At 50.7% G+C, this 26713-nt stretch overlaps 1 protein-coding gene across 1 annotated transcript in view; it reads left to right on the top strand.

Annotated features, from left to right (window-relative positions):
* Positions 1 to 782: 782 nt before the first annotated feature.
* The window catches only part of Alx4 (ALX homeobox 4), a 38821-nt gene continuing 12890 nt past the window's right edge, over positions 783 to 26713 (top strand). Inside the window, exon 1 of the mRNA XM_021157048.2 lies at positions 783 to 1227. Coding sequence (XP_021012707.1) covers positions 798 to 1227 — 430 coding nt within the window. The 5' untranslated portion in view covers positions 783 to 797. The remainder of the gene's footprint in view (positions 1228 to 26713) is intronic.

Here is a 26713-nt window from a genome sequence, read left to right as displayed (position 1 = left end):
TGGGAAGAATCGGGAATGGGGAGGCGGGATTTGAAAACCCCAGCAAAGGTCCTGGCAGGCAGGCCCCGGGCTGCTCTGCCAAGTTCACCAAGAAGCATTCAAAGGATTCGTTAGGCCAGAGGCCCATCTGACTCTGAAAGTCAAAACCTCTTACAGTTCTTTAACCTGTCAATAAAATTTACATTCTCCCATACCCTAGACCCTAGCTGAAACCGTGCATCAAATTGCAGCCCAGCTTCGGAAGCCAAGGGATGACTGCACCTCCCCAATCTAGCCTAAAATCCAAAAGGCCCCGAGGCTTCTCTGGGTCGAATAGCCTCTAGCCAGTGAGTGGCATCTCTAGTGAGAAGAAAGGAGGGGCCGGGAAGGGAGGAAGGAGCGCTGGGAGAGCAGGGGAGGGAGGAGGGGAGCAGGAAGGAGCAAGTCAGAGGGGGAAAAATCACTCTTTTTTTTCTCCTTCAAAACCTTAAGAGGGTTTGGGAGATCTGGTGAACTTTCCGAAGCATCCGAATCTTTTTACGGAGCTTTTGGTTCTTCCTCAAGGCCAGCTGTAGAAGCGAAGGGGTGGGGGTGGGGGTGAGAAAGAGAAAAGGCGAGCAAGAGAAAGAAAAGGAGAGAGAGAGAGAGAGAGAGAGAGAGAGAGAGAGAGAGAGAGAGAGAGAGAGAGAGAGAGAGAGAGCAGGCCCGGTGCAGAGCACTGCCACCGCCTCTTTGCCTCCTCAACTCCCAGCCAAGGCGCGCGGTGGCGTCCTCGCGCCCTCGCCGGCGCCCCCGCCCGTCGCCCGCGCAGGCCAGGCATGAACGCTGAGACTTGCGTCTCTTACTGCGAGTCCCCGGCCGCTGCCATGGACGCCTACTACAGCCCGGTGTCGCAGAGCCGGGAAGGTTCGTCGCCTTTCAGGGGATTCCCAGGAGGCGACAAGTTCGGTACAACTTTTCTGTCGGCCGGGGCCAAAGGACAGGGATTCGGGGACGCCAAGAGCCGGGCCCGCTACGGCGCGGGGCAGCAGGACCTGGCGGCACCGCTGGAGAGCAGCGCCGGGGCGCGGGGATCCTTTAACAAGTTCCAGCCGCAGCCGCCCACCCCGCAGCCGCCGCCCGCTCCGCCCGCGCCGCCTGCGCATCTCTACTTGCAGAGGGGCGCCTGCAAAACGCCCCCGGACGGTAGCCTCAAGCTCCAGGAGGGCAGCGGCGGCCACAACGCGGCCTTGCAGGTCCCCTGCTACGGTGAGTGTACGTGCGGGACCCCGGGGTCCGCGGCTTCGCTAACCCCAAAACCCACTGGGCTGGCGGGAGGCTGAAGGTGGAGGCTGGAGGAACTCCGGGTCTGTCCGGAGGACCTAACGCTTCGAGGGCGTCCCTGTGTCCTGCTGCATCCCCAGCCCTGTCCTGGGCGCAGAGCGATCTGGCTTCCCGGGCTTTTTTCTCCGTTCGTTCAAACTTTTCGCTTTGCGCTGCCCCGCGGGGCCGGATTTGAAGCGGATGCTTCGTCCGGGTTCCAGGCGGGACGGATGCTAGAAGCTTCTCCCGCTGCATTCGGCGCGTGGCTGCGGGGCCGCCGAGGTTTCGCTCTCCAGCCCTGGCAGGCTCCGCGCACCGCAGGTAAGAAACTGCAGGTGCCAAGCGTGTCGGGGAGTCCGGAGCGCAGTCTCCTGGGTCTGAATTAAAAGCCCCGATACCGCGTCGCGTCGCGAAGCTCCTGCAAGTCTGTGTCCGGAGAACCAGTCACCTCAGAAAAGTCCTGGCCAGGAGCACAGACCGCATAGGGGACCGCGGCCAGCCTGTCTGCGATGTCTGGAAGTAGCCGACATCGGGAAAGCACAGTTTAGTACTCAACTGGTGGGAAAGCAGTAATTCTGAGATAACAGCCAGCACAGAGCTGTGGGAAGAAGCAAAATGCTGGCTCCTGGTTTGGGCCCACAAGGAACCTGATCGAGATGGCCTAAATGACCTCCAAGCCCCCTTGAAGTAGCTGCAGGGTCCAGGCCGGAGTCCTTAGTGCTCAGCTACCATTGTAGACGGGACAACTGATCAAATGAATTAGGAAACCAAAACCAATCAAGCGCCTAAACTTTCTCTTTTCCCACAGCATCGAAGTTAGAGAACCCAAAGCTCAAAGAAGGGAGAAAGACCTTCTCCCCAAAGCCTTTGTCTTTGGGCTGGGCGCTAGTGAAGAGGGCTGGTTCTTGACAGAGCAACGGCTCTGTCGGTTCCACTCCAGGTAGGATATAGTGGCACTAAGCCTGGGGACACAGGTGAGACATAGTAGAGACCTTGATGGCCAGAATAACCTAGGAACACAGCCCACACTTTCAGTGTGCACGAAAACATGCTCCTTCATACTGCACTTAATCACAGACAGGGCTGGAACAAGCTGCTGGGGGGGGACTGTAGACATAATCACCCTTTAACCTAAACTTGAATTCTACACACACACACACACACACACACACACACACACCTTTATTGGCCATCATGGTCACGTACCAAATGCATACATTCATGTGACTTCAAAAAAGCTACAAACCCTGGAACTGACAGGACAGGCTAAAAGCCTATCTAGAAAGTTCTGCTGGCCCTTCTGGACTACCACCTTTCTCTCCACTTCTGGCTGGAATGGGATCAGCTATGCACAGGCACTCCTTCCATGTCCAGCTCCAGATCACAGGCCCTGTCACTTGTGAACACCAGGTGAGGGCAGATGGCAAGCTCTGAGACCACAGAAATAACTGTAGAGACGGGAGGGGCAGGGTGATCAGTTGATTTCTCCCCCACACACCATAGCTTACAGAAATTCATCAGCACGACCTCAGAGGAGGCCGAAATACTAGTCAAAAATACAGTCAAACTGCTCTCAAGATCTTGGTGAGAAAGATGTCATAGGGTCTCCCTGAAGTAAGAAAGAAGACTAGGCCCTTGACTGTCCTATGGGGACCTTCAGGATAGCTTAGGCTCTATATCACCTGCATTCGCCGGGCCCCGACCGACAGTATGGCCAAGAAAAGGAGCAGCTACTTGACCTGGAACTGCCCCTAACCCACAGAGTGACACCAGTATGAGTAACTCTACTAAATTCCTATTTCCTCATTGATACCAGGGCAGTAAAGGAGAGGTCGTAAATGCTGATCCCTTCCCCCATGTTGCCCCCCTCCTACCCACTTCCGTCCTCTTCATTCCCGTGCTGCTGGGAGCCTCCAATTCTGAAGACAGGGCAAACTCCTGCCCTTGCTCAAAAAGAGCCATAGAAGGCAGGTTGGGAGGAAAGTCATCCCGGAACCTACCAAAATGAGGCTGCGATGCCGCCTGGAACAGAGGCAGTCCTACAGGAAATAGCCAACAAAGGCCAAATCACTGTCCCTGTCCCCTCTCAATACTAAAAGAACTATCAGAACCACAACCACGTAGGATGAGGTATATTGAGTCCAAAAGAGGCACAGGCTAGAGTCTAGCCCTTTAGGAAATCACAGGTCTGTGGAGTTGGAGCACTAACCTACAAGCAAGCTGGGAAACCAAGCTGGGCATTTGAGAATTGACAACAATTCTCTAACACCGGTTCTAAGGGTGTCTACTCAAAACCGGGAGGACGGGGATCCAGGAAAACTCCTGAGAAGTTCCCAGGAGCTTGGCAAGAGATGGACATAGGAATAGGCCTGGCCTTGGCGGCTCAGGATCTTCAGCACCAGCCCATCACTCTTTGCAACTACTTCGGGCTCTGAGTCCGGACCCCAAAGCAGTTCCAAGTGGAGGGGAACCTCGGAAAACTTCAGCCTCAGAATTACTTTGAGGTCCCCTGGGAGGAAAGTGCAGGCCTGGGGGTGGGGTGCACTAAGGCTCAGCTGAGAGAGTTCAAGCCAGGCCAGAGTTTCGGAGACCCCTGAGATGGAGGTAAGGGAGAGATCCTCCGTGGCTTCAGGCATCCTTACAGGATCCTGAACTTCAGGTGCCCCACCTTTATTTACCCAAAGGGCAAAGCGAACATAGGGCCATACCCGTTATTTTTTTATGAAAGGCCCCAACGGAGAAGCCCTGGTCCACTGAGATCTAGACCCCGCCAGGCTCCCTGCGGTCCTTCAGCTTTCTGAAGTTCTGGTCCGCTCTCAAGGCGACGGGCGAGCACCCCCCCCCCCCAACTGCTCACAGGGCAAAGACCCTCTACTGGTGTGCGGTGCTAAGAAAAACCAGTACTCCGGGCGTTCGGCTCCACAATCCTCCGCCTGCAGCCTCGCGGGTATCTCTGAGGTTGCGGCTCAGCTGGACACAGCCCTGCCACCTCCCCTTTCGCTTTCGATTTGGTACACGCAGGTTTTCGTTGAGTGCAATTTGGGACCTCCAACAGCCCATCGGGAATGCAGAGCTCTGGGCGCCCAGGTCTCAGAACGCTACGGCCTGGCTCGAGCCCGCGTGGCGCCACCGAGGGGGCATGTTCTGATTTTTCGAATTAGACGAAATGTTAAACTCTAGAGGTATTTCTCTCCACACACACCCCACTCCCCAGTACAGACACTACTCACAAATGATGATTCTTACTTGATTTAGTCTAGAAATAGGGATCTTTTGTAAATCTTCCTACCGCTAAAGTTGTAGAATGGAGGCGTAGGAGGACAAGGAGAGCAGCCTAAATCAATCCTGGGACCTCTGAGAGAGGATTAAGTCTCTTCTCAGGAAGGCAGAGATCCTCCGCCAGTTTTAGAGGGACCATTGGGAAAGAATAACATTTAATTTTTTTTTCTTTGTTAATGTCCATAGCCCCCAGCCTGCTCCAACACTCCAGGCCTAAAGACACGTTCTTATCTAGAAAAACAGAAGGATTGTATTAAAAGTCTAGTATTATTTTGAAATCAATGGATTCGGCATACATTTTTCTTTAATTTGCACTTAGTGCGGTTCAAAGTCTTAAGTGGGAAAGTCTGGAAAAAACGGATAGGAACTTGCCCAAGTATGGCCATATAGGTGTTAAATACGCTCACGAAAACTTTTGAGGGTGAAAAAAACCCTTTTTTTGTGAATTAAGAATTTTTCAGGAAAAAAATTCGAAGCACCGGGGGACTCCATTATATTTCTCACAGCAGTATGTCAAGGGTGATCTTGTAACTCCCGGGGCGTTTGCGCAGCGCTGACCCTAAAACGAGGCTATAACCAGCTAAGCCTAGAACCTTCCTGGGCTATCCCGGAGCCTTCAAAACCTTCAGTTGCCCTTGAGGTTCCAGACAGGGAGGAAAACAGATTCTGACACCGTGCATTAAATCTTGCTAACGTCCCATAGGGCTTTGGTTTCAGCGGCAGACAGACGGACTTTTCTGGAGAGTGCCTTGATTCCGTTTGAGGGCGGGTTTCTTTTGGAAGCGCCGCGGAGCAGCGTCGCGTAGTTTCGGTGGCGAGCTGAAATAAGAAATGGAAAACCTCCGTAGAGGATGGGAGGGAGGCGAGGTTGGCGTCCGGTGCGTTTGAGCCGGGTTGGCCCTTGTCTGCTGATGCCCCGCACCTCAGTCTCGAGGCGGCAGGCAGGGACGATACCGGAGAGCTAATTTCCTGAGCCTCCCGCTGGCCTGGGATAAGGCGCTAGGTGGATGCGCTAACAGTGGAGAGAGCTAATACACAGATTGGGTGAGTAGGAAAGTGGGTACTTAGGAAAGAAAAGAAATTTCCGAAAGGAGATCTTGGGCCCCTGGAGCTCCAGAGTACTTAGCCTGGAATCCTTCTTGCTCAGGAAGCCTGAGAACTTAGGCGCAGTCAGAGGCTTGGGTGGTACATTGGGTCTAGTGTTGGCTTCTAGGTGCCACTTGCGCGTGCCACTGACAACCGCGGGCCACTCTAGACATAGCTTGAGATCGTGCGGTCCCCTCGCCAAGGAGTCTGGGATGGTCATCAGATTAGGAAACCACACCAGTGCCAGTACACTGGCTATAACTAGGTGATGATTCTCTCTAACGAAGTCAGAGTGGAAATCAACAGTAACCCCTTGTTTAGGCGCTAAGAGCCACCAGCTCAGCACCAATAGACGACTGGTGGGTCAGCAAGGGGCTCCAGCAGCCCTTAACCAGGGTTTCTTCTCTGAGACTAGTTACCAGTGGCCCCCCAGAGGCCACGCTTCTCTGCTATAATTTCGTGAATGAGTGACACTCGCACCTCCATTAAAGCTACTTCTGTTAGTTAATCTTTTAGAGGTGTGGAGTAGCCTGGGGCGGACAGCCATTGAGCCACCGGGAAATAGGACGCCAGTCTTCCCTGAAAGGCTACAAAAACTGAGCCGGATTTAGATGCCTTCTGCGCCTTCAGGATGATGCTCCCCAATTGCATTGGACTCTTCCTCTCTGTTCCCAGCACATTCTGTAATTTTAGGGAAGACCCTTTTCTTCCTCACACCCACTCCCGACCTTCAGCATCAAGGAAAAGAGAAGAAAGAGAAAATAGTTAACCCCGGGCTCAGATGCTTGCAAAAGGTTGATCAGAGGAGCGAGGAGCAGCGGGGCCCCGGGAGGGCGGGCAGGCTAGCGGGCGGTGATGTAGCAAACCCGACTGCCTTCACTTCAGTTTCTCCTTGAGAGGCAAGCCGTCAGGGTCACACCCAGAGTACTTCTGGAGAAGTGGGAGTCTTGAGGGTTTTTAGTGACAAGGTACCTACCTGTCCTTGAGTCAGTGCTTGTGCTAGGGAACTCACAGTTACTAGCAAAGGTCTGGTTACTGGAGCCGCGGTATCTTTGGAATAGAAAGGGAGAGCCGGGCAGTGGTGGCAGAATAGAAAGGGAAGCGCAGCTGCATGCACATTGGAATCGCAAAGGTATTCTCTTGGTGGGGGAAGACTCTCATCCTGAATGAGGAGCTTGTGAACTTTCTAGAAGGCAGGACAGGGACTCTGTGCTACCCAGACCGTGATCCAGAAGGGTCTGGGGTCCAGAGAAGGTTCAAGTATGTGTACAAACTGTTGCATGACCTTAGAGAGTCCCCTCTGCTCCTGGCTTCTAACTTAACACAGAGACCTGTAGACTAGGCAAAGATTGTCTGAGAGGATCTGTATGAGGGGCTCCCCTCCTCTGTTTCCCCACCCCCACACGTTTTTGTCTCAGAGGAGTCCAGATAGAGAGACTGGGCAGAAAAGTCTTTCCTGGAAGCAGAAACCTGTCCCGAGTGATCAGCAGTCCCAGGACAGCACCGTGACAGTCGTAGAAGGTGGGGCTGGATGAAAGGTCTGGACTCCCCACTGGGGTTTAAATATAAAGGTAAGCTGCTGGTCTTTGGTGCTCACAGGGCACCAGGCTCAAACCAAGGATGCAGGAATTCTGGCGGCTCCCAGCGCAGCCCTCCCTAATCTAATGTTCCATTTATATTTCCCAGTCTCTGTACTTAGCAATTGCCTACCAAAGGCAATAAGGGCTTGGTGAACCAAGAGAATGTGGGCCTTCTGTGGCCAGAGCCTAATCCCTTCTGGTATATATCCTGGAGCTTCAGTGTCAGGATGAATGAAGAATTGGTGTTTCATTCAGAAGGTTGGGTGCATCTGTGAAGGTCTGCCAGGAACTGTAGCTCCCTCCCTTCACCCCTTTCTGTGTGTGTGTGTGTGTGTGTGTGTGTGTGAATGTGCTGTGCGCTGGCATGCCTCCTACCCACAGTTACTGGGTCCTCCTCCTACTGCTGAGTGAGTCAGGCTATAATTGTGTGTATTAATTTTTGTGCACTCCTGTGCGAAAACTGTACACGACCCCAACCATTTTGCCACCCCTGCGTGGGAACTTGTGTACTTGCATGTGTGCAAGGACGGGCGCCTGTGTGTGGCTCTGAGAGCCCCTCCTAGCCTGTGTACAACCTAGCTTCCCCTTCAGAGGGTTGGTTGTGCCTGAGGCAGGCTGAGCGCCTGCCTGTGTGTCTCTGGCTCCAAGTCCCCCTCCTTCTGGCTGTCTCTTGCAGCTTCCCTGAGGCTGACTCACAGACTAGCAGAGTCTCCAGGTGGCAGGTCTCCAGCAAGCCCTGGAGTCCCAGATTGGGTCCATCCAGCCCACCTGCAGAGTCGTGAGACTTACCCCCTTCTCTGGATACTTGGATGTCCATTTTGCCCTGCATGGCTCACTTTGTAAGACAAGCTAGCCTGGCAACATCCTGATGTGGTTTTTTTCCAGACTCCTTTGATTAGATGAACAGGGAACCAGGAGATAAGGGGCCCCCAAGTCCAGGTTATAGGAGGGCAAGAATACCTCTTACTGCTGGGTGGAGAAGCAGTGGAATCTAGGAACTGTCTGGTTGGATCACTTGCTCTTCATACATGGAGGTATGGAAGCCACATTGCATGAGTATCCTGAGGCCAATGACCTATCTCCACCTTTCTCACGTGACTGCCCCCAGTGCTGGGGACCTTGGCGACCTCAGGAACCATTGTCCCTGAACACAGACTTAAGTGGTTCCTGATATCCCTATGGGGTCCTGCTCTATTTTGGAAGAAATAGTGGTCTTCTCCTGTACCAATGTCCTGTTTCACAGACTAGGGCCTAGGATGCCTGATTCCACTTATGTATGGCTCATCAAACTGTCATTGAGCCAGGCCCTGGGAGGCCTGAGAAGTGCTGGACCCTGCCTCTGCTTTCAGGTCCAGAGGCAGACAAGCAACCCCAAGTTCCCCTTCCCTGGCACCAGCGAAGTCTCCACCAGGCTGGCTCACAAACTGCAAGGGGAGAGAGATACTCCTGTGTGTAGAGCTAGTCTGAAGCTGGGGCCCCAGCCTACCTGGGCTCCTTTCTCCAGTAAGGGAGGGGAGCCAAGGAGTTTGAAGACCTTTGCCAATTCTCTTCTTCCCCTTCTTTGAAGATCAAGAGATCTGGGTGCAGGTGCTGACATTGCAGTGGAATTAACCGTGACCTCTAGCACTTACTCTCTACTGGGTCTTAGTGACTTCATTTGTTGGATGTGGCTATTTGGGACTTGCTGACTAAGAGGGAAGGGAGCAGGAGGACTTGTGAACATGGAGTGTGAGCCTGTTGTAGGTAGGTCCTGAGTCCTCTGCCTTCCAGCACCCACATCTTTGAGGGAGGTGGTGATGATGACAAAGTATCAATAAGGTGCCATTCGTTTATTATTATTGCTGTGTTGGAGATCAAACTCAGGGCTTGTGCATGCCAGGCAAGCACTACACCACTGCAGACTCTGATCAGATTTTAGGATAGGAGTGAGGACGTTGAAGTTCCCCCAGGATATGTGAGCCTCCCTGACATCTAGAAGTTTCACTGATCCTGTCTTTGGTCCCACCACTCAGACACCTCCAGATCACATTTGAGCACTGAGCAGGGGGCTCAGTGAGTCCTTGGTCTTTGTTTTTAAGAAGGGACTCAGCCCCATGACAGAGAGGACAAGTGTGTACATACCTCTGTGACACAGGTTCCCATGTCTGAAACCTCTTCATGGAATCTGATGGTTTTGAAATGAAAGCCTTGGTCCAGGACTTGGGGCCAAGCACCCTTTAGAGACTTCAAGACCCTGCCTCTCTGCTCACTGCATTGTGCTCACAGAGGGAGAAAGCTGAGCCACCGGAGGCAGGGGAGAGTTTAGCAGGCCTTACCTAGTTCTTGCCCTCATTTCCCCTTCTACGGGAAGTACTGAGTGCTTCCTGTGTTCTATTTCACTGCAGCCCCTTCGTGATACCATGAGGATGGTGGACCCTCCCGTGACCCGGTAGAGAGTGAGGAACAGGTACAGGCTGGGGCAGATAGGAAGAGACAGATAAGTTCTTGACAGCCCTAAGACAAAGAATCTACAAAGCATCCTTTTCTACAATGAACCTGATATACTTTAAATCATTCCTATCCAAGATAGCGTGGAGACAAAGGATGGGGTGTGTTTCAAACATGGCTCCCAAAAAGGTCTTTCTATCATGTCTGGGATGCCTGATCAAGACTGGATTTTGACACTTGGGCAGGATAGTGTTCCAGGCCCGACTCGGACTTCAGGCATGGCTTCTTCACCCATGCCTGGTATGAACAGCATGACACAGGTGCCTAAGGGAGTGGGGATTATGTTTTGAAGTATTGTATTGGTCAATAGGGAAGAGCTGAGGACAGTCAGGAGAACTGAGCAGTGGGGAAATGTCTAGGAGATACAAGACTGTGTGAGGCTCTGTTTGTGCTGCTCCAAATCATTTCTCCAGACCCTAAAACAAAGCACAGTAGGTACTCAGTCAGTGTTTGCTGATGGATGACTGATATGGGGTGTGAACATTTTCATTCCTTCTCCTCCCCATTCCCTCCTCTTTCCTTCCTCCAAGGAGATGGAGATGGAGCCCAGTGGGCAGATCTCTTTCACCCTTCTGGAAAAGGATTTCACTCTGCAGGGAGACTGTGGCTCAGGAGCAGGGAGGTCGTGGGTAGACAGCCATTTGTTTTGCAGAATTGCAGCAGTTTGGAGGAGATCCATCTATCCCCAACTGCCCCCCCTTTAAGTGCATCTCCAAGGCCACAGGCCTGGCGTCCAGCTGCCGTGCCTGCCAGGGCTGGCTCTAATCAGGTGGGTGCTCTCCCCCTTCTGAATCTCCTCAGACCTTGCCTGCAGTTAGCTTTAGCTCCTACCCGCCTCCAGCCACATCTCAGGACCTTTGTTCCTTCCTACTGCCTGCCTAGGGCCACTCAGAGCCAGTTGAAACTATCTACTCATCTCTCCTCTTTAGGATTCTGAGACTCGCCCGGCAAGGGGTGATACCCTCTGTTCCCACACACTCTGGTCCTGATTTCTCCTTGGGTACCAACTGAGGCGTAGGCTTTTTCCAAACATATTGCTTCTGCTCCCTGTGTGGCCCACAGCATTTTCATGGTCATGTCCTAGATGCACACACACACACACACACACACACACACACACACACACACACATACACACATGCACTCACACACTCATACCCCTAGCCTGGGAATGTCAGCACTCAAGGGTGGCTTCCACTATTCCAGACCACTAGGTACTTGGGGGAGAATGCAGACAGAGAGAGCAGAGCTCCCTTCTCCCTCACTAAAGAGGATAGAGACTCTCATGAGGCTGTGGGCAGAGCCCTGGGAAGGTTTCTTCCATCAGTAGATCCTGTGGACAACACCCTGGTCAGGGTCTGTGTGTGAACAAGACGATTCCCACCTCACAGTCACCAGCCTCACTTGGATGAGCCCCATGGGGAATCCTGAGAGAGGTGGCTGTGGTCTGGGGATTGCTAAGGACACCTGAACCAGTCCTCAGAGGCTAACTCTGTCAGTCAGCAGGAGGGGCTGGAAACGGGCCTCTGATACCAGGAAGCTGCCTGAATCAAGGGTTTGTTTTAGCAAAGGTCTGAATGTAGCATGCTGGCTGCAGGGAGTTGGAGCCCAAGGACTGGCAGGGGCCAGCTGTGAGGACCTTCATTTCTGCCAAGGCTTGGGGCTTAGGGACCCCCTGGAGGTTGCTGAGGGGAATGTAGAGGCAAGCCCCTTGCTGAGTGTTGTAGTGTTGCTTGGTGTGAGCTTTAAAACAATTTCAGAAACGTTGACCATGGGAGACGGTGTTTGTTTGTTTTCTTAATGGAAGTAAAATGTGCAGACATGACACATGTCTGAGCGTGGTAGCTCGGGCCTATAAACCCAGCGCATGATGGGGTGAGGCATGAGGCTTGCAGTGAGGATGAGGCTAGCCTGGGCTACATCAAGGACTTTCCTAAGTTCCATCAAAGGACTATGTGATAAGAAACCTGTCCCTACTTTACAGGAGTTCCAGGATAGCCTGGGCTACCTAGTGAGTTCCAGGACAGCCTGGGATACAGAAAAGGATGCTTTCACACATGTGTGCATGCCTGCACATATTCACCACCAATTTACACATAGCATAAAAAGTTAATTATTTTAATCATCTCTAAGTGTACAACATTAAATATACCCAAAATGTTCTATCACCGTCTCCTCTATTTCCAGAACTTTCCCACCATTTAAAACAGAATCTGCACGTGTTAAACAAAAGCTTACATCATCTCTCTGTAGGCAGCCCTCACCCTGCTTTCTGTCTCTATACATTTTCCCTACTTGGATTTAAATTTGTCCGAATGTGCTCTTAGCCATCTGGGTAACTTTTCAGAAGTACCTATTCCAGATCTTTCTCCAATCTTTGAATCTGCTTGTTCCAATGTTTTTGTTGCTAAGTAGAAGGATTTATTATTACTTATGCTGGTAGGCATTGAACCGGGTGTCCCAGGCATGTGCCTTACCATTCATCCACACTCAAAAGCCCATAGAAGAATCTTTAGGTATCTAGAGAATAGTCTCTTATCAGACAGAGGGTTCTAAGTATCACAAAGCCTCTTCTCCCATGGGCTGTCTTTGCTTCTTGAATGGATGCTGTCCTTTAATGAATGAAAGTTTTCCATTTTGATAAATCTGGCTTAGCATTTTTCTCCTTTGTCATCTCTTTTTGGTGTCACATCTACACTGATGGCACCTATGTCCTGGATTTCCATTTCCTTCTATTACTGTTGGGATCCTAAGATCAGGTCTTGGATCTATTTTGTGTCCCTCCTTGGGTACAGCATGAGATGGGCGTCAGCTCCCTCTGTGTACTTTCGGTCCCAGCACACAGCTGAAAAGAGGCAGCGCCTCTCCAGGGAGCAGTCCTGAGATGCTGGGTGAGAACTGCTCACCCGGGGAACCTGAGAGCTTCCCTCTGGCACTTCTAGCCTCTTGTATCGGTCCTCTCCATCTGTTTGTCCCTAGCAGGGCTCTCTCATGTGAAGTCTGGAATTGTAGACTGCACAGGGAAACACATAGGCCACTCTGTCTTTCTTCTTGCTTCCAGGTTAGTGATTGGCTAGCCATGGAGATTCAAGTCAGGGACACATTTGTTCCCCCAGGAAACAGAGCTGATAAGGGAGGGCAGAGCTGCACGCCAGGGCTCCAGAGATGGCCCCTAGGCTCCTGACTATTTGGGAGGCCCTGGGTTTCTCCAGCTAATTCTAATAAGGATGGCTCCATATGTTATTAACATGGCTCCAAAACCTCCTGCCTGTGTGCTAAGAGAATCCTCTGGAAGGAAGCCTGTGACCTGTCTGCGGCAGGCTCCACGCTGTCAGCTCTCTTGTGTAACATTTATTCCCAGAAGGAGGCATTTGCACTGCCTGTCCTCTGCCTAATCATCAGTGAGTCCACCAGGCCTTGAGTTCCAGCCACTGGGCCCAGGGGAAGAGGCTCCCTCGCCTAAGGAGGGACCTGCTGGGCCTGGTCTGCAGGCAGGTAGCATGTACAAGTTCTAAAACCTTATTGTGTGTGTGTGTGTGTGTACTTGCACACATGTGTTTGTGTATGATGTGTTTGGGACAGTGTGTATGCCACAGCATGTGTGCTGAGGTCAGATTTTGCATACACACATGCGTGATATGTGTTGACATGTGTGTGAACATCTGTGTACAGGTGCATGTGTGTTGCCCAAAATTAATGTCAGCTGTCTTCTCAATTGCTCCCCACTCTCTTGCAGAACGTGGGGCTCCCCAGTATTGGCTAGTCCAGCTCAGCTTGCCTGGGAGATCTGCATTCATAGGCGGCAGCCATGCCTACACAGCTTTTACATAGGTTCTGGGGACAGAGCCTAGGTCTTTATGCTTGACAAGTGGGGGATTTACCCACTTTGCCATCTCCCTTGTGAGATTTCTTTGAAAGCAAATATCAAACAGCCTTTTCTAGCCCTTAGAAATTAAATAGTGGCTTTGCAATGGATTAAGCCATGACTTCTTTCTGTCTAAGAGAGAAAGCTCTCCCTGTTTATCAGTGATTCTATGCCTTACAACAACTACATTTCAGAAAGGAAGTTGGTCACTGGTGAAAGAAGTAGTCTCCTTCTAGATTTACGTGGCTCCTCCACAGGCTGGAAACCCAGTGACACCAGAGGCTCTCACTTCCGCAGTATTTAAAGTCAGATACAGGGCAGGGCAGGGCCGTGGAGGCTGGTGTGGTATCTTCCTTGCCCACGGTGAGGGCTCCATCTGAGGTGGAAGCTGCCAGGTACACACATAGCAAAGTATGAAAAACAAAAGGGATGGGCATTCAATGCCTGACTTTTTACGGCAGTTTCAAACGTTCTGAAAACTTACGGCAGTTACAAATGTTTCACCTATTACAGGACCTGTTGCACAGATATGAAGTGAGTTCAGATTGAAGAAGACCCTGGGAGCTACATTGCCCAGGGCTTTACGGCCCAGTGTGTACATGCCCCCACAGCTGAAGCTGGGGACACTTGAACGGAAGAGAAGGCATCTGGAAAGGACTGGGAAGTGGGGGTGCTCCTACCCCAGAGGGACCTTCCCTTTTCTCTTGCAGCTGTGCAGACCCCATAGTTAGACTATTATGTGCCCTAGGGGATTTCTGGTGCCGAGGGTTATGATCCATGCTTTCTGCCTCCTTTCCACTTCCCAACCTTCTGGGATGTAGATGGCTCAGCCTCACCCCACAGGCAAGGGAAGGAAGGCACACAACTGTTGCTTCCCCAAAGATGCCCTTGGAGGCTGAGTGGAGGGATGGCATGGGAGCATGGCGGAGTGGAGGGATGGATAGTCTGGGAGCATCTTTCTCTCCTCTGCCATTTTTCAGGTGAGGACAGTCAATATCCCTAGTATGATGAAGCTAGGCTTGCTAGACAGAGCTTCAAGCTGGCCTCTCCAGTGAATGGCAGCTTCAACATCCCTACCGCATAGACCAAGGCTGCCCCAGCCATCCTTTCTGTCACCTAGGTCAGGTGACTTGCCCTTCTCATTCTCCCAGCCTGTACCTCCCATCAGCCTTCCTTCTTGAGATGAATATTTGATATTTTCCATTCCCACCATCTGGAATTTTGCCAGCTTGTTAAAGTACCCCAGAAATGCTAGGTGAGTGAGTGGGTGGAGGAAGGAACAAAGAATGGAGAATTAGGGATGAACCTGAGCCTGTCCTACCCCAGACCCTTCTCATTCCTTCATGTTGCATAGGATTTAAGCTGCTCCATCTAGCCACAGTATTCCAGAGGGAGCTGTGGATCAGGGATGCAGGCTTTCTTTTGTTGTGAGAGTAAACACAGGATCTGGGTTATCAAGTTACTAGTATTTGGGGACATACTCAAAGGCACACAGTTTATGGGAATCAAAAGAAGCAGTGAGAAGACCAACCACAGGGCTAGAAGCAGAAAGACACGAGTTCAAGTCCCACCTTTCACTGTACTCTGCCACACAAAGTGGCACACAGAACTTGGATTTTAAGGCCTGGGTTAGGCCCTCATTGGCAGAAGCTGGGACATTTCCAGTCTCTTCAGATAAGCAGCTAATAGGCTAGTTTGAGTCCTAGTTGGATTTTTAGTTCTAAGTTCAAATATCTCCTTGACCTTTTCAACCTGAAGCAGCCAGCCCTTCTTTTTGTGGACACAAAGTAATGTTCACTTAGCTGGAATCTCCTGTGACAACTAGATGGCACTTGTCACCTGTCTGTGCCTTCTATCAGGCTATGGGCCTGTATATGTGTGTGTGTGTGCACATATACAATGTGTGGAAGTTGTTTTTCTTTCCTTTCACTGTACAGGACCAGAGAATTGAACTCGGGTCATTAGACCTGGCAGCAAGCACCTGTACCTACTGTGACATCTTTCTAGCCCAGAAAATGGAAACTCTGATTGATCCAGAGTCTTTTTAAACTCTCAGAGAAGCATGTCCTTTGCCCACAAACTTTGCTACAGGCCTAAATGTCACTGCTGAAGGAAGTGAAGGTTCTGGGTGTGGCCCCTGAAGGGCTGGGAGAGATGGATTCACAAAGAACTGCATGAGGTTTGCTCTGGAGCTGGCCCTCTGCGGGGGACACGGGGACAGGGCATTGGAGGCTGAGGATGCTATGTCGGGGGAGGGGGCTCTCCAGCCCAGGCCCCGTGCTAAGCAGTATAGAATGTGTTCTCTACTGGGATCCTGGATAAGGCCAGCTTCCTACTGGTCCTTATATATAAATTCTCCATAAAAGCATTCCATTTTGCTAAGGGTTCAGACTTAGGGAAAAGCTACCAAATGTGATGGGAAAGCCCAGATGCCTCTCTGCTGATTCCCCACACATGGCAGCTTTGTCATGCCAGCTAAGTTGTCCTCCATCGTCTAGGTCTTATATAAATCAGTAGGCAAGTGCTGATTGGCTGGCAGGTATACAGGGTATGCTGTTATTTTTCCGTGAGCTGATTAAGCTGCCTGTCTGCCTCTTTACTTCTAAGTACTTTGATGTGCAGCTATGAAAGAAGACACAGGTCTATTCTTGAGGTCCCTGAAGTTAGTGACACTGGTCTCACGCACAGGGCAGCCTACTCAGTGCCAGCATGGAGGTGGGCGTGATGGATCCTTCATGAGGCAGCCGAGAGGGGCTGGCCTCCTGCACTTCCCATTCTGTTTCCTGTCTTCCTGGGCCTGGTCCCTGAATGTCTGGTCCTCTCCCACCAGGCATCTGTCCCACTAAGGCACCTGCCCAGCAGGATGCAGTGAAAGCATCCCAGGTCAGGCCACTTTTTAAACAAGCCATTGCCCTCTCTGTCTCAGTTTCTGAAGTTATGGAGTGGGGTGTTTTTACTTGGTGTCTATAAAGAGGGAGTCACCATAGCAGGTCCCAAAGACCATGTAGACTACAAAGCATATTCCCTGTTCTCCACAACGCTCTGCGTTACTTCCTCTTCCTTCTTTGACTCTGAGAGCCCACTCCTCTAAACCAGGAAAGAGCCTCCCCCATGAGAAGAGCACAGAGAATATCCACATCAGGTGGGACTGTGGCTCCTGCCTCTATTTAGCACCCCCAGAAGGAGCTCACAGGCCAGGGGTGGCAGTTCCAAGCCGTAAGGCAATCCACCATCAAGATAAGGCAGTGTACTGAATTGTTCTGTCATAAGACATTCATTTACAAGTGAGTCTGATATTTCCTGCGTACCTACTGTGTGGCAATATAGCCAGAACACAAGGGATACTTAGGGTCCTGCAGAGAGGAAGACAACCTCCAGGGAAAAGCAAAAATAAAAGCCCAGACCTCAGGCCTTTCATTCAGATGCTGTTGATATTAAACAGGTTTCTGTCTGGTGCCTCATTTTGAGACTGGTGTATTGAGCTATAAGATAGAGTCAAGCATTCTTCCAGAAGGGACTGAGACCTGCCTTGTCCATCCCTGTGCCCCTCCCAGATATGGCATGTAGCAGGTACACAGTAGGGCTGAATACCTGCTGAACTGATAGATCCTACCAGGAACTTCTTCAAATCACGTTAAGGGGTGCCCCACTCCCCTCCGCTTTGCCTCAGGCCCAGAAATACTTTATTGGAACTACAGTGCCTCTTAGTGGTAATTGTGTGAAACTGCAGCCTTGCTCTTGGCCTTTGGGAGTTGGACCTACAGTCGTGACACAGAACCAGCACTGAGGGTGAGCAGCTGCCTGGGACCTCTCCCAGGTGTTGGTTGCCCACAGGACTGGCCCCTCCATGTGCCTTTTGTACTTCTAGTGTCATGGGTTCACTGAGAGTTGTAGATCTGAGGAAATATCAGTTGTTAGCCCAGAAGTTTGTTTAGGGCCACCCTTGGTACTTCATACCTGCTTTATAGCTGGTTTCTTTGAGGTCCTTCTTGAAAGGTCTCTTCTACCTCCACGAGGCAACCAGACCCCACAGGCAGTGTGTGCTGAGACAGGGAGTCCAGCCATAGAGAACCCAGGATAGTGTGGTAAGGACAGAAATCCACAGAAATCACACACACACACACACACACACACACAGAGAGAGAGAGAGAGAGAGAGAGAGAGAGAGAGAGAGAGAGAGAGAGAGAGAGAGAGAGAGAGAGAGAGAGAGCGGACTGGTACACAGTCACATGGAAAGCAGAGGTTGTTAGTCAAGGGAGTGTGATCTTTAGTTATTCTCCACCTTATTTCTTGAGAGACGGCATCTCTCACTGAACTTGGAGATCACTCATTGGCTAGGCTGTCTGGCCAGCAAACCCTAGAGCTCCTCCTGCCTCCACCTTCCCAGAGCTGAGATCAGAGGCCTGTGCCACAGTGCCTGGCTCCTTGCATGAGTGCTGGGGACTGGACTCAGGGTGCTCTCATATTAAACACGTTCACTGTTGGTATGCACAGTTCCAAGGGGTATCCCACCCTGTGTGAAGCATCTGGATGAGGCCTCTGGGAGCTGGAGGGAGCCTCTGCCGTGGGGTGCGGCATGATGGGTGCCTGTGTCTTAGACACCTCTGGCTGTACTCAAGGACAGAAGCCTATAGACCAAGTCTTATGAGGAAATCTGGACTGGGCTTGCGCATTGGCAGTCAGCCAGCAGTCGTAGAGGCCTTGGCTTGGAGTCCATTAGAGCCCAGTTGGAAGGTCAGCATCACCCCACCATGACAGTACCATCCCCACCATGATGGGAGCTTTTCTCTGAAGCTCTCCTCTCCCATCCCACTCCGTCCAGGCCTCTCATTTCCCATAACCCCACAGCACAGTGTCAGCTCCCTGTCCACACAGGTTTCCCTGGGATTTCCAGTCTCTGATTCAGATCACAGCTTATCCCAAAGAACAAATATTTTAACCCAGCCAGAACAAAACGGGCCAACAACAGGAGAAAGTTAACCCACATCCTCTCATTTCTGCTTCTGGAAAGTTCCCAGCCTTTTCTAAAGACAATCGCCCCATGCTTATTTTCAACCCAAAACTTCATAGAAAGGCGTGTCTTTCCATTTGCCAAAGCCCTATTCTATAACGGGGTTCATTCATTCATTCATCAGGTGTTTACTGAGTGACTAATATGTTCCTAGTGCAATACTAAATAATGGACAGAAGGGGGAAGAAAGACCCCTGCTTTCTAATGGGGAGGGGACAATAGGAATAAAGGGAGATAATCAAATGCACAATAATTCATGTTAAATCACAGCAAAGATGTTACACAGGATATGTGTATGGGCAGAATACCCTTTATATTGACTGCTTTGATTAACCTCCAGTAGACGAGGGCCTGATGAACTTGGTCTCTCATTCACTCCTTAGGTCCATTGTTAATTGCTTCTCTAGGATAAGACCCTGGAAGTGGGACTTTGGGGTGAAGGTCTTTGAACATTGTATGGGGTTCAATCCCATTTTATATTTTCTCTTTAATTAGATTTTTTTCACACCATAAAATAACACCGTGTGAAGTGAAGTTCGGTGTAAATTTGTAGAGTCTTTAATGCATTCCCATACAGATTTATGTACCCATTGACCCCATCACAAAGGTGAAATCATATAGTTCCAGAACAGCCTCACATCAATGAGATCTCTTTGTTGACAAACCTTCCCCCCTAGCCCCACCGTCCCCTGGCCCCTGGTAGCCAACCATCTGCCCTCTGTGCCTCCATTCTTCTCTTTCCCAAGTGCACATGATAACTGGATGAGTCACACTGTGTGCACTCTCAGGCTGGCTCCCTTACATGTGTAGTGTGCTTCCGAGACTCCCCCGTGTTGTGTCGGTGGTTTGTTTCTTTACTAAGTGTAAATCCATCATGTGCTCCTCAGCCTGCTCATCATTTGCCTACTAAAGGACCTTTGTTGTGTTGCTCAGCTCAGCTCTGGGACTGTAACAAAATGCCTGTGGCCATCAATTTAAAAGAAAAAAAAGGGTTCTCACTGCTTTGGAGGTTCTAGCCCAACACCTTTCCTGCGTGCTTATTTATCTCTTGTCAAAATGGGATCTACTTGTCAGAGATGAGCACCATTCTAGGTGCTGAGATGTTAGTCCATTGCGTGGATTCGTTTCACAGTTGGTTGCATTGCTTTGGGTCTGTGATGATGTAGCTCATCATGGAGGAAGCATGATGCAAAGGAAGCTGCATGCAGGAAGGGGGAGGAGAGACATTAGTGTCCTATAATCCTTTACAAGGGTACATCCCCAACGGTCTAAGACCCACCCACACTCCTCCATCAACCCCAACTTCTAAAGCTTCCCTCACCTTCCAGCACTGGCAGTTGCTGGGGTCCAAACCATATGACACAAGCAAGCCTTCAGGGACACTCAGAGCCAAATACAGCAGTAGTGTTTTCTCTCTGGTTTGGGTGTTTGCCCCTCACAGATGGGTCTTCACTTCTTAGGACATGTGCTGAGCTGGAGGCTTGCTGGAGCCAGTACTAGGGTTAGTCTAATCACAAAAGGAACTGCTGACACAGTTGGTGACCACCGTGACCTGTGCCACAGGCTCCTGTTTCTGTGTCTCTGTGTCGGGGAGCCCTGGGATCTTGCCCCGCTTTTCATTTGTGCTCAGTTGTAGTAATGGGGATCTGCCTGTTCCTGGGTTTATTGGCTATCCGTATGTCTCTGTTGAGCTGCCTGTTCAAATACTGTCACTTAAAAAAATTGTGTTATTATGAACTAAACTCCACACCCAATTCAGAGTTCACTATTTCCCATGTGCCTGTGTCCTGGGACCCTCAACCCGTTTAGTTTACCTGTCCCCTTCTCCTCCTCCAGTCTGTGACTCCTCATTAGGGCTCTCTGGCCAGCCAGTGCTCAGAATCAGGTGCCCGAGTCCCCCACTACCCTGAGCGCAGGCTGGCACATCTTTCCCGTCCTGGCTCACTGCCTCTTGAGTGCGGACACACACATGTGTTCCGTGTGCTCTTGCTGACACATTGCCTGGCACTTCTTCCCCCGCGGCATTATTTACCCAGCCGCCCGCTAAGCTGAAGACCTCTGGACAGAGCCCAGGGGCAGATGAAGTGGGTTGAGGATTTATGTGATCAATGGCTAACCTTTAGCCTCCACCCCAGCCCCCCAGGACTGTTTGGACAGCGGTGGGTTTAGTCAGTGCCCTTTAAATAGCATGAAAGGGCCCCGTGCTGGCCTGTTTTGTTTAAGGAGATTACATCGGTGCTGTGCACTTCGCCACAGGGTGTGTGGGGCCAGCTCACCCGGGGAACAGAGCGAGCTGCATGTCCCCCACAAAGCAGATGTTTGGAGGGAAAATAGATGTAATCAAAACCACGGAGGATAAAATTACTCAGGCCCTGTAGCCATACACGCTGTATGCACTGCCTATGCCCAGCCACACACGTACACACACTCTACCCAGGTCCACACTCACCCATCCACACTGACACACAACTCTACACATGTCTGCACACTCACAACCCTTGCCCCAGGTGACTGGAAACATGTTTCCCCACACCCATCCCCAGCTGCAGGCTGGTGCCTGTACCCTGGGGCTCACATCCTCTGACATAGATGGACGCCCTCCAGAAACAATTGCAGTAAAAAAAAAAAGAATGAAAGAGAGGGAGGAGGAAGGGACAATAGGAGGGACGGAAAGGAGGGAGAAAGGAAGGAAAGAAAGAAGGAAGGAGGGAAAGAAGGAAGGAGGGAAAGAAGGAAGGAAGACCTGGGAAATTTCTCAAGAACTTTGGATGGCCCTAGATGTGAGGGTGTGGTGGATAGAGATTAAGGGAAGCAAGGTGGATTTCCCACTTTTTCATTTCAGGAGCTGAGCCCCAATGGCTAACACTGAGTGGGATCAGTTGGTGACAGCTGGTTCCCTGAGGTGGCCTACCCAGAAGTTCTTGCTTCTCACTCCCCACCTGTCAGAAAGGTCTATGGGAATAAAACTGGCTTCAGGTTGTTTTAGAGCCTTTGGCTCACTGAGGGAAGACCTTTCTGGAACAAGTCTTACTCTGGACTGTCACTTATGGGCACTCCTCATCTCCTTTCTCTGGGTAGCCTGGATCTGATTGCTGGGAGTGATGGAGCATCCAAATGAAGGTGGATCTCTGTGGGTTTGAGGCTGGCTTGTTCTACATAATGAATTCTAAGCCATCAGGGGAAGGGTAGTTGGAAAGGGGAAGCTTTAGGTCAGGATAAGGCAGGCTCTACTTGGCTTAGGACACACCCACAAAAGTCTCCTTACATGACCCGGAAAGGAAGACTTTCAGCCAGGGTAAAATCTAGGCAGGGTGTCTGTCCCTGGAGGCTGAGGAAAAGGCAGGCTCGCTGGTGGTGACCTGGATTCAAGCTGGCCTCAGCTGCTGCTCAGCCTACTCCAGCACTGGGGTCCCAGGGTGGTGCAGAAGGACCCCACAGCTGGGCAAACTGGCACCCCTGGAGGCCACATCTCTTGGGCAGTGTCTGACACAGAGACAACTACTCTCTGGTGGGTGATGGATGATGGTTTGGATGAGCAGTTCTTAACCTATGGGTCTTGACCCCTTTGAGGGTCAATCCATCCTTTTACAGGGGTCGCCTATCAGATATCCTGCATATCAGATATTTACATTAGCAATTCATGACAGTAGCAAAATTACAGCTCTGAAGTAGCAAGGAAAATAATTTTATGGTTTTGGGGGTCACCACAACATGAAGACCTGTATTAAAGGGTCACGGCGTTAGGAAGGTGAGAACCATTGGTTTACATGCTGCGCCCCCTCCCACGCCACTGCCGCTGCTCCTGCTTGCTGTGTGAAGAGAAATGTCCCTTAAGGTCCATCCTGGCTTCTTTTCCCCACCCACTTTCCCTCAGTCGCCTCATGTTGTATGAGGCATCAATCTTGGAAAGTGGCGTGTGTGCACTTAGCTCCCCTCGTGTACCTGATTCATTCCTGGTCCCCTCACTGGCTCAGCAACAGCCCCTCTGCAAGTCTGCAGTGAGGCCACAGCACACAGCAGTACAGAGAAGCTTCCTGAAGCGAGTGGAGGGCGGAAGCTTCCTGGGAGGGCAGATGCAGGCACCTGGAAGGCAGGATTTTCTGAGCAGGTGGTAGGAGGCAAGGGCTGCAGGGAATGCAGGACAATGGCCTCCTTTAGACAGGAGCAATCAGACTCTCATTGTGGAGCCAGGGATTCAGACCCTTCTTATTGATGAGGATTGTCAGCACCAGCCAGATTCTCAACTACACCAGGCCTTGCCCAGGCAACTTCCCTAGCCAGCTCCTCTGGAACTTTGGGCTGGCTTCACTCAGGGCCCCACATGCTTCCCTCATCTCTGGATCCTACCTAATCCAAACAGACCCTGACTACTGAGGATCACATAAGGAGTCTAGCAGGAGCCTTTAAGCTAGATAGATGGCATACTTCAGACAGAGGAGCTGTGAACCATGTTCCCTGTAGCTGGGTTGGGGAAGGACCCTGGAGATCTGGACCAGGACCAATAAACCAGATCCCCAGAGGACAAACGTGGGCTTGGCATCAGGGGCCCCAGGTGAAGGGGCCTTATTGACAGATAGCCAGAGTCTCCAACCTTAGGTTTGTCATTCTGAGCTGGTAAGTGTGACTACAGACCTTGGAAGAATTTTCCTTTATTGTCTAGAATAGGAGCCCAGCTTCAGCACTTAAAGGGAAAAAAATTAATAATCAAAATTAGCGTGCTGGCTAGGGTAAAGGTTAATAACTGAACTGTTGTGTATACCTTCTGGGAGACGGAAAAAAATCAGTTTTCTCCAATGGAGTGACACTGAGTCTATCAACCCCTCCGATGTAGGTGACGATCATATAACAGACTCCACAGTGTGTGTGTGTGTGTGTGTGTGTGTGTGTGTGTGTGTGTGTCTGTATATATGTGAGCTTTTATTTGGTTACAATTTGGTGGGTTTTTTTTAAAAGGGGAGTGAATTATTTTGTTTTCTTTGTTGTATTAAGTTTTTTATTTTTATTTTATTTTATTTTTTTAAAGAACATAAAGTCGGGTGGGTAGGGATGGGGAGACAATGTGGAAGGACTTGGGGGAGGGCTGGAATATGATCAAAATATATTTAAAGTTAAAATTGTTTTAAATAATTAAAATAAAAAAATTAATAATTAAATTTTTTTTTAAAAAAAGACCATCAGACTGGAGGGATGGCTCACTGGTTAAGACTACTTGATGCTCTTGCAGAGGACCTGGGTTTGACTCTCGGCACCCACATGACAGCTCACAACCATCCATAGCTCCTGGCATTCATGTGGTGCACATTCATACATAAGTAATAAATGTTTAAAACATTGGCATTGAGGGTTGAGGAGAGAGATGACTGGGTTAGTAAAGTGCCTGTCACATACACAAGTGTGAGGGTAGAACAGCAGCTGGGCGTGGTGGGATGTGCTCCGAATCCCAGCACTGAGGAGGTGAAGCCCGGCGGATCCCTGGAGCTCTCTGCCCAGCCAGAGAAGAGTGGAACAGAAAGTCCCAGACCAACGAAACACCCTGTGCCCAAGAACTTGGTAGATGGCTCCTGGGAACAGCATTTGAGGTTGCCCTCCAGCCTCTGCTGTGCACACAGGTACACACACACACACACACACACACACACTCCTTCTGGGGCTCTGATCTCAGTACACACCTTGCTATGTCCCCATCTCCCATTCAATTGTCCCAGTGGGTGGTTAGGTGTGGGCAGGGGTACACCCTTACTTCTTTCTCATCAGAAGACTGTGAACTCTGCCATCCTTTCCTGCTGGGCCAAGAACGAGCTCCAAACTGGGAGTGTCTTGGAGTTCATCTTAGTCCCTTGTCCTCAGGGGCAGGACATATAGGTGCTGAGAGGGCCTGGATTTCTTCTCCTGGAAACAGGTCCTATACCCTGGTAGGGTAATCCCAGGAGCAGGAGACTGTTCTGTGGATAATTAGGGCATATTCTTTTTTTTTTCTCTAGCTTTTTTCTTCTCAGTTTAAATGAGTAGCTAGGGTTAGTCCTTCCAAGCCTGGTTTCTATGTAGCTGACCTCAACTGGCCCTCATTCTCATGGGAGATCCCAAGCTCCAGGCTGGATGCCCAAAGACAATACCGGTGTTCATGGGGCAAGGATGAGCCTGGGGAACAGGGCTAGGCCAGGAGGGGTGGCGGCTGCCTTCCCTGGCCTGGCTGCCAGGAAGTTGCACAAGAGGAATGCTTATTTTGGGTGAGATGGGTGGGATTTCTTTTCTTAAAAAAGGAGAGAGAGAGAGAGAGAGAGAGAGAGAGAGAGAGAGAGAGAGAGAGAGAGAGAGAGAGAGAGAGAGAGAAAACCAAAACATAAAACGTATTTGTCTGCCAGGAAGATAAATATCTTTGCTGGAAGCTCTTGGTCCTGCTGCCAACTGCAATTCACACAAAGCTGTCACCAAAACTGCGCTTGCTGCTAGCCGCTTAAGTTGGCCTCACATGGCTGTCATTTGTAACACCACTGATTTGGTCAGACACCCTCATAGATGCTAGAAGTGGAGCAGCGTCCAGGCCTGCTCTGGGCACCCTCTCCTCCCTTTCCTCAGTGCCAGAGTTGGAAGGAGACTGACAGGGGCAGAAAGTCTTTCCCTCACCCTCCCTAATGCTCACAGGGAGGCTGGGAAACTTGAAACATCAACCCCCAACCCCCAGTCTGAATGGCATCAGAGAATCCAGGTTAGAGGCATCATCCTGATCCAAAATGCAAGTCTCATGGAACTGTTTCCAGAAGAGGAAACAGAGGGCCAGAGTGGCTCATACTTACACTCACCACACATGCTTGTTGTGAATGGACGGAGCTTGTACGTATTCAAGGATTGTCCACATCTTATTAACAGTTCTCTCACTGAATCTATCTCTTTCTTTGCAAGTCTCAAATAAAGAATATGGCCAAGACATGCCTTGTTTCCCATCCCATGGTGTTTGTATATATGTGCCTGAACCCCAGGGACTTTTCTCATGGAGGACTTGTCCATCCTGAGTCACCCTCCTCTAGTGCTGGCAGGGCCTGAAAGCCTGCAAGGCCACACCAGAAGCAGGGGTCACTAATGGTTGAAGGCTACACACCCAGCTGGCTGACTGCCTCTCCCTTTCTCACAACCCATGAGAAATATCCCATGGATCTCTTCATTCATCTCAAAAGTATAGAGGGGGGAAACTGAGCCGCAAAGGGTTCGTTGCAAAGTGGAGCTGTAAAGCCAGAGGTGTGGCACAGAAACCCTGGTGCCTGGCACTGGAGCCCAAGACTCTGAGGCCCCTGATATCGTGAGGCAAGTGTGTATGCTCAGATGGATGGGTGAGCCAGGAGCTCCTACCCTCCTACCCAGGTCTCCACCTCCACACTTGTGATCCGCATGGCTTGGCTTGGGTCCTTGTAACTTTGAGTTTCCAGGAATCTACCATGGGAGCCCCATTGTGTCAGCAGTGAGCAGTCAGGGCCTGGGCTGTGAGCTGTGTTTCTGATGATTCTCTGTGGCTGCAAAGAGGGCATCCTCAGGAGTGAGGGCCTCCCAGCTGTGGTAGACACTGGCAGCTGCTATGAAAGGGATCCCAGCAAAGACCCATATCTCAGTGAACCCCACCTGCTAAAGGCCCCTCTGCAGACAGTGTTACCAGTGGAGTGTGGGGTGTGGGGTAGGTCTCATCACTAAAGCCTGAGACTGTCTCCAAGGCTTCTCTGTGGGACTCCATGAAGGCAAAGCTATATGTCAAAATGCTGTCCTTTCTCTTTCCCACCAAGTCCACTGTGGCTGAAAGAGTTCTCTTCTACCCAAGGAAGCCTCTGTATTGTGACAGATAGCCATTGGTTCCATGTCCAAAGAAAGGTTGTCTCCTTTGATCCCCTGTAGGGGAGGAATCTCATAACCAGAGAGTAGCAAGAAAGCCACCAACGTCAGACTGGCCAACCTAGAGCTACATGACATTGGTTCCAGAAGAGACCATTCTAGGATGATGCCACAGAGGGTTGAGGGAGGGGACGGACTTGTCCAAAGTCACCCAGCATGTTGATGAAAAGCCAGAGTATGGACCTTGAGTCTCTTGGCCTGGCACTCAGTGTGCCTCTGGAAGGTAAAATGTCCTCTCACTCCCTTCCC

Source organism: Mus caroli, unplaced genomic scaffold (genome assembly GCF_978045245.1).
Source record: "Mus caroli unplaced genomic scaffold, Mus_caroli_1 scaffold_2, whole genome shotgun sequence".
NCBI lineage: Eukaryota > Metazoa > Chordata > Mammalia > Rodentia > Muridae > Mus > Mus caroli.
Note: the sequence above shows the minus strand (reverse complement) of the source record. Positions and strands in the feature narration are given on the sequence as shown.